This window comes from Dendropsophus ebraccatus, chromosome 2 (assembly GCF_027789765.1).
Source record: "Dendropsophus ebraccatus isolate aDenEbr1 chromosome 2, aDenEbr1.pat, whole genome shotgun sequence".
In the NCBI taxonomy this organism is placed as follows: Eukaryota; Metazoa; Chordata; class Amphibia; order Anura; family Hylidae; genus Dendropsophus; species Dendropsophus ebraccatus.
The window spans coordinates 204,677,380-204,685,632 of record NC_091455.1 but is presented as its reverse complement, the minus strand read 5'-3'; the positions used below and the strand labels follow the sequence as shown (position 1 = coordinate 204,685,632).

The 8,253-nt window shown below is 45.1% G+C and overlaps 1 protein-coding gene across 2 annotated transcripts; it reads right to left on the bottom strand.

Annotated features, from left to right (window-relative positions):
- Positions 1 to 1,503: 1,503 nt before the first annotated feature.
- On the bottom strand, positions 1,504 to 7,929 carry LOC138784882 (zinc finger protein 436-like). 2 transcript variants are annotated; one of them, XM_069960578.1, is made up of 4 exons: positions 7,732 to 7,929; positions 5,825 to 5,951; positions 4,424 to 4,504; positions 1,504 to 4,127 (listed from the first exon to the last, which is right to left on the bottom strand). In XM_069960578.1, exons 1-4 carry the CDS (start codon positions 7,747 to 7,749, stop codon positions 2,650 to 2,652), a joined length of 1,704 nt encoding a protein of 567 aa, XP_069816679.1. In that variant the 5' UTR covers positions 7,750 to 7,929; the 3' UTR covers positions 1,504 to 2,649. The 2 variants fall into 2 exon arrangements, with proteins under 2 accessions (XP_069816679.1, XP_069816680.1); XM_069960579.1 differs by lacking the exon at positions 7,732 to 7,929 and adding an exon at positions 7,551 to 7,596.
- Between the last annotated feature and the right edge of the window lie 324 nt (positions 7,930 to 8,253).

Genomic DNA, 8,253 nt, shown 5'->3' with positions numbered 1-8,253 from the left:
CCACTAATTCTTTCAGTCTGTATACACTATAGGTCCAATAACTACTGCTGTATGTTGCTGGGCTGTGTAGCAGAAGTTGCTCAAATGACGACATCACTTCCTGCTTTGGCTGAAGCCTCACCAAACAAACTTCCTGTTCTGCTTGTCCACTGCATGCACTGGCAATACTGATGGCACTCTTTGTGCCCTTTAAAGGGGTAGTCCACCAAAAATTTTTTTCTTTCAAATCAACTGGTGCCATAAAGTGCCAGAGATTTGTAATTCACTTCTATTAAAAAATCTTAAGTCTTCCAGTACTTATCAGCTGCTGTGTGTCCAGCAGGAAGTGGTGTTTTCTTTCCTGTCTGACCCAGTGCTCTCTGTTGCCTCCTGTGTCCATGTCAGGAACTGTCCAAAGCAGGAGCAAATCCCCATAGAAAACCTCTCCTGCTCTCCAGACTGGAAATAATACAACTTCCTGTTGGGCATACAGCAGCTGATAAGTACTGGAAGGCTTGAGATTTTTTAATAGAAGTAAATTACAAATCTCTGGCACTTCATGGTAGCAGTTGATTTGAAAGAAAAATTTTTTTGGTGGACTACCCCTTTAAGGTAAAGTCCTGGTCCAAGTAGAGGAGGTAGATAGTAAGTGCTACTGCAAAACTACATTTCCCATCATGCTCTGGACAGCCAAAGCCTTAAAACAGCTAGAGGGCCCCCTGGATCGACACCACTAATCTACAGAAAACACAAGCTTTAAAAGGGAACCAATCACGCCGAAATTGCCCCCATTGATAAGGAAGCGTGCTGGTACATCAGCCAGCACGCTTCCCAAACATCCCCCTGTCCCCTCTTTTGTTAGCCCGTAATCTTACTTTTGTGATGTCCCGCGCCGTATGCTAATCAGCCCCAAGTAGTCAAGGTGGGCTGAACTAGTCAAGGTGGGCTGTACTAGTCACGGTCCTGGGCGCTGTAATCACACCCAGAGGGGCGTGATTCAAAGACCTTCGCTCCACCGACGTCATCTCTGGCCCGCGTTCACGTCGGCGGCGCGCCGCGTCTTTCGCATGCCGCGCATGCGCAGTACGGCGGGAGAAGACTGACGTACTGCGCGTGCGGAAGACGTCGGCGGCACTTGCGTTCCAACACCGACGTCTTCCGCACGCGGCGCACGCGCAGTACGTCAGCGTCTTCTCCCGCCGCACTGCGCATGCGAAAGACGCGGCGCGCCGACTACGTGAGCGCGGGCCAGAGATGACGTCGGCGGAGCGAAGGTCTTTGAATCACGCCCCTCTGGGCGTGATTACAGCGCCCAGGACCGTGACTAGTACAGCCCACCTTGACTACTTGGGGCTGATTAGCATACGGCGCGGGACATCACAAAAGTAAGATTACGGGCTAACAAAAGAGGGGACAGGGGGATGTTTGGGAAGCGTGCTGGCTGATGTACCAGCACGCTTCCTTATCAATGGGGGCAATTTCGACGTGATTGGTTCCCTTTAATATGTCACTGCCGTTAATTTTTTTTTTTTTTTTGCAGAAATCAATAGTAGAGGCAATTTTAAGAAACTTTGTAATGGGGTTTATCAGCCGAAAAATGCATTTTTATCATGAAAAAGCAGTTTGACGCTCTTTTCCCTGTCTTTATTGTTCTCTATGAAGAGGGGAAGGGTAGAGGGAGATCAGGCACAAAAAACAGGACAACAAAGAGTTAATTTAAAGCTACATCACCAGGCTCTCTCCTGAGGTCAGCATTGACCTCTGAATAGCAGCTTTCACACAGTTCCTGCTGTGTAATCCTTTGTTCTCTGCTGCCGACTAATCTCCCTCCTCCCTCTCCATAGAACAGACAGGGCCTGACTGATGTAAACCAGTAAAGATTTCCTAATAATGAGCAGTGGATGAGAGAGAGGAGGGAGGGGGGATCTGGGGAAAGTCTTTTTGAATGCAGATAATGGCATATTTGCCTAATAAGCCGAATTACAAAGTTTCTTAAAATCGCCTGTCCTATTGATTCCTTCAAAAAATAAAAAATGAAACGACCGTGACACTTTAATCGACCAGAGCGAGATAATTTGGGTTCCCTGTATGGCACATTCCTCGCTATTGCTCTACAGTAATGCCTGCATATTTTTTTTTTATAATCCTTTAACATTACAAAAAGTAAAAAAAAAAAAAAAAAAATTAACATGTTCCTGTTATTCTGCTTATTTTTGTAACCCTGATTAATACCACAGGTTGAGACGGACTATGGCTTAAAGGGGTCCACTGCCAAGCTGGGTAACTCCTGGCAACATGACACCAACTAGTCTATTGCAGGTGAGAACTCGTTACTATGAAGTCGTGAATCTCCAGGGGTAAAAAGCAACCTTGCAGCGCTAAGTAACAAATTTTGGTAACAATAAAATTGGGTAGAAGACCCCTTTATTTTTCAATGTTCTGCCTCGAAGTTATGGCTCAGTTCCATTGCATTCATCCAGAAAGCAAAAAGCAGTTCAGAAATGAAGGACCTCAATCAGCTTATCTCATACTGCTCCAGTACCGCAATAAGCTTCAAAGTTCTAAGGCTACTGCCATCGCATACATAGGCAGACAAGTATGCAGTGCCACCTGTAGGACAAAAAGGCCACGTGTCTCTGGAGCCACCAGGGCAGTAGCTCAGTCACCATCTCACTGTCCATGAGATTTCTGTAGCTGTACACTTTGCACATTGTGAACTCTAATATGCGCCATAAGAGTTGCTTTTTTATAGAAGCTCTTCTCGCACTGGCTACATGGAAAGGGTTTGTCGGGGGCATGCTTGGCCTGGTGCTCTATCAGCTGGGCTTTCAGGAAGAAGCTCTCGCTGCAGTCTGTGCACTTGTAAGGCTTAGTGTCTGTGTGTACTCCCTCGTGAGTGATGAGCAGGGACTTGTCGTTGAAGCTCTTATCACAGTGCTGGCACTTGTAAGGCTTGGGCTTCAGATGGGTTTGCTCATGTGCCATTAGGCTACTATGGCTTGGGAACCAGCTGCTACACTCGTTGCACTGGTAAGGCTTCTCACCAGTGTGTGTCCTTTTGTGAGCCAGCAGAAGTGAATGGTCATTGAAGGTTTTGTCACACTGGTCACAATGGTGAGGTTTCTCTTCCCTGTGTTTGTTGACATGATTGGCAAGAAGAGATGCCTTCGAAAAACTCTCATCGCAATATTGGCAAGGGTGGGCTAGCTTGCCGGTGTGGATTCTATGGTGGGCTTCCAGGATCAATCGGCTGTTAAACCTCTTCTCACAGTAATTACATTTGAGGGGCTTCTCGCTTTCGTCTTGCTTGTTTGTTCCATTGTTTAGGGTCTTTGGAGATGTCACCGAATTGGAGACCTCGGAATCCGCTGAAACTGTTTTTGAGGTCTCGCTCTCAGTCACACTTGTTTTAGAGGATTCACTAGTTGTTGAACTAGTTTTTGAGGCCATGTTATCCTTCATGCTACTCGAGCTTTCGCCATCTACTGAGCTTTTTGAGGCCTTAATATCCACAGAATTTCCTTTGGGGGTCTCGCTATGCGTCGAACTTCTTTTTGAGGCTTTGTTATCCGCAGAGTTTCTTTTCGAGTCCTTACTATCCACCGAGCGGACTTCCTTACTCTTCCCCTTCTTTCCCTTTCTCTTTCTTCCTCTCTTTTTTTTCGAGCTGTTTTTACTGTTTCTTCTTGATTTTGGATTGGGGTCTTCGAATGTAGTTTTGTCGGCTGTTTGCACTGGCATCATATTTTCCACACCCTGCGGCACAACTGCCAAGGTTCTAGAATGTTTCCGTCGATGCACGATCAGCCCAGACTTATAGCTGAAGGTCTCGTTACAGAGGTCACACTTATGGGGTCTTTCTCCACTATGGACCCTGAGGTGGGCTTCCAGAGCCGAACTGTATGTGAAACTTTTATCGCATTGCGAGCAACATAGTTTTTTATGCTTTGTTGGATTTCTTGAAGAAGAGATGGGATCATATAAGTTCTCGTTCTGGCTGTCTTTGTGTTCATCGGGTCGGGGCCTTTTGGTGGGAGCTCTTGTTGGTTTTTCAGTCTCTTTAGGTAACTCTGGTTGAACTTTCTGTGGCTGAACAGCCGTGGTCTTTGTACAGCAACCAACAGGCTTCGCTTCACTGATTTTCGTCCCTATGACAAGCAAAATAAAGAATGGTCAGTTTCCAAGGTACAAGATCGAACCATACTATACCAATATGGCTGCTATTATAGCTACAAAGTGAGTAAGGACAGGCAAATGTCTTTATGCAATGATACATTCACCTCTATCAAATTTTAGCATAGGAAAACTGGGTGAACACAAGTAATAGAAGCTCTATAGAACATAAACTTCACAAAACTTTTCAAAGTAACGAGTCAGACGATACATAAAGAGCCTCGTACAGTTTAATAACAGAAGAAGAAAAAAAATTAAAGAAGTTTCATACCTCGGGTAGTAGATGAGGCAGATAATACTGCCCCTTTGGGTTTGCTCTGCAGCCAGGATAATATGATAGGAACCTTATAACCTGAATGAAGATAGACAATCACAAGTAAAATTACTGGGTTGAATGGTAAAGGAATCTTATAAACAGATAAAGTTTAATCAATGTTTCATGGAAAGTTACTGTTTTTAACAGTACTTACACATGCCCTATTCTTTAGTTGTATGTCAGTGGCCTTTAGATATACTCAGGCTCGTCAATATAAATGGCATGTTATATACCCTGCTAAGAGACATGGCTGTCTATTTGGGAGCGATTTGACAAATATTCCTACAGCGTCAGGGCAACCAGAGGGCAACCATTCTGTGACTGAATCTTGTGCCTATTCTGAATAAAGGGGCTATAGCTGCATCACTAGTGCCATAGCTGGTGCTGACTGTCTATGAGAGGAGACTCCTAACAGGCAGAGAGATTCACAAACATCACTTCTCGGTTGTTGTAGCTTTTAAAATGCATGTCTGTATAGCACAATTATACTGCAGTCTATTAGCTCAGCCTGGAAGCCCAAATCATTCTGCTGTGAAGCTCCTGAATCCAACAGCAAAGAAATTAAAGGAGTACTCCAGCTATAGAAAAACATGGCCACTTTTTAATAGAGATACCACCACTCTTGTCTCCAGTTCAGGAGTGGTTTGAAATTAAAGTGAATGTACCACCAGGCCCAGGCTGAAGCACTGGAGGCGGGCCGACCCACCCTTAGTAGGAGGAAACCCTAGCCCCTCTATGGTAGGGTTCCATTGATTGTAATGGAGTCACGTCATGGAGGGGCTGGAGTTTCTTCCCACTACGGGTGGGTCGGCCCGCCTCCAGTGCTTCAGCCTGGGCCTGGTGATACATTCACTTTAAGCTCCATACACTTCAATGGAATAAAACCTTCACCCAAACTGGAGACAAGAGTTGTGCTGTCTCTGGAAGAAAATGGCCATTTTTATCTAACGCCGGATAACCCTTTTAAAGTGGTACTCCAGCAAAAAAATTAAATAAAATTAAAATCGACTGGTGACAGAAAGTTATACAGATCTGTAATTTACTTCTATATAAAAATCCTAAGCCTTCTAGTACTTATCAGCTGCTGTATGTCCTACAGGAAGTGGTATATTCTTTTTGAATCTGATACAGTGCTCTGTCCAGAGCAGGAGTTTTTCTGTTGGAATTTGCAGCAGAGAGCACTGTGTCAGACTGGAGAGAATACACCGCTTCCTGTAGGACATACACCAGCTGATAAGTATGAGAAGATTTTTTTTAAATAGAAGTAAATCACAAGTCTATATACGTTTCTGACAACAGTCAGAGCTCCCCTTTTATTCCTATGAATGAAAATAATTTCAAGGAACGAGAACTTACCCAGAAAGATGAAATGTTCATAGTTTTCTCTCATCACTTCCATATAGAGCGACCTCTGCTGTTCGTTCAGCATTTCCCATTCTTCCCCAGAGAAGACGACTGTAACATCATCGAAGGTGAGAGGATACTGCGGGAAAAGAGGAATCAGTCACTGACACATCATGTGAACCCAACGGTAAAACCAAAGGATGGGACCACTGACAGCGGGCAAACATGTGGCAACCAAACCTGATGGGGGCCAGAAGACTAAGGCTGCATTCCCACGTTCTGTAAAGTTGTCCGTGCTCGCAGACAATTTTACAGCCCATTGCTTTCTATTGGGCTATTTAGATGTTCCGTGATTTCCCGTATCCGCGCCGTTAAAAAAAATAGGACATATCATTACTCAGAACGGATGCACGGAAAGGATTCCCCATAGAAATGAATGAGATCCGTGTTTTTCAAGGATGTGACATCTGTGTTCATCCGTGAAAAACACGGATGTGATGTAATCAATGTAATTTAAAATGCTTTGAACAGATCCGTGAAAAACACGGACACGAATGCAGAACGGATGAGAAAACGGACTGCTTTGCATGGATCACGTAGGTAGCTAGCAGACCACAATCACGGACCAGGCAAATCACGGAACGTGTGAATGCAGCCTAATGCATCTCCATCATTATCATAATAATAATAATAAAACATTCTGAGCCCATCTGATGCTACAGGTGTTGTATACACTATCTACCTACTACTAGGATGCTGTATACACTATATGCCTGATACTAGGATGCTGTATACATCACATACTGCACCCACCTGATGCTACAGGTGTTGTATACACTATCAACCTACTACTAGGATGCTGTATACACTATATGCCTGATACTAGGGGGCCGTATACATAATATATGCCTGATACTAGGATGCTGTATACATCACATACTGCACCCACCTGATGCTACAGGTGCTGTATACACTATATACCTAATGCTACAATGCTGTATACACAATATGCCCGATACTAGGGGGCTGTATACATGATATATTGGATTATGAGTATACATCACATACAGCACCCACCTGATGCTACAGGTGCTGTATACGGTATATACCGGATACTAGGACACTAAATACACTATACACCCCTGATACTAGGGGGCTGTATACATAATATATGCCTGATACTAGGGGGCTGTATACATAATATATGCCTGATACTAGGGGGCTGTATACATAATATATGCCTGATACTAGGGGGCTGTATACATGATATATTGCATTATCAGGTGTACACATCACATACAGCACCCATCTGATGCTACAGGTGCTGTATACACTATATACCTAATACTACAATGCTGTATACACTATATGCCCGATACTAGGCAGCTGTATACCTGATACTAGGCAGCTGTATACAATAAATATTGGATTATCAGGTGTACACATCACATACAGCACCCAACTGATGCTAAAGGTTCTGTATACGGTATATACCTGATACTAGGATGCTGAATACACTATACACCCCTGATACTAGGCAGCTGTATACATGATATATTGGATTATGAGTATACATCACCCACCTGATGCTACAGGTTCTGTATACAGTATATACTGGATACTAGGACACTGAATACACTATACACCCCTGATACTAGGATGCTGTATACCTGATACTAGGATGCTGTATACATGATATATTGGATTATCAGGTGTACACATCACATACTGCGCCCACCTGATGCTACAGATGCTGTATACACTATATACTGGTCTGTATGCCGCACACAGTATGGTATAAGCCATAGGATACACTATATACCGGACAGTAGCCATCTGCTGCAGTATGGGGGATGCAGGGTGTGGTGTTTACAGGGATCACGTGGTGCTGGACTTGGGGGATCCGACCCTTCACTCACCTGGACAGGCGGGGTCATGGCTCTGGCCGAGCACTGAGGAGCCAGACACGGGTGACACGTGCGAGAACTGATGAACCAGACGGTTGGGGGGTACCGAGCAAGTAACGGAAACACACGGGAGACGAACGGTTGTTACCGTATGCGCCTCCCGACCCAACAGGTTGGCCGTAAAGCGCGTTGCTAAAACGTACTACACCTAGTGCGCATGAGCGGAGGCACGTGGTCCTGCTAGCGGCACCTCCTAATCCCGCCCCCTGAGGGGAGGAGCGCAGCTGGTGGCATGACTGAGGAGAGCGGACTGCTGTATATAGAGGGACGAGGGCGGGAAAGTGAGGGACGAAGGAGTACTGGCAGCCTGTGTATAGAGGAGGACAGCGGAGTACTGGCAGCCTGTGTATAGAGGAGGACAGCGGAGTACAGGACTGCTGTATATAGATGGAGGACAGCGGAGTACAGGGCTGCTGTATATAGATGGAGGACAGCGGAGTACAGGACTGCTGTATATAGAGGAGGACAGCGGAG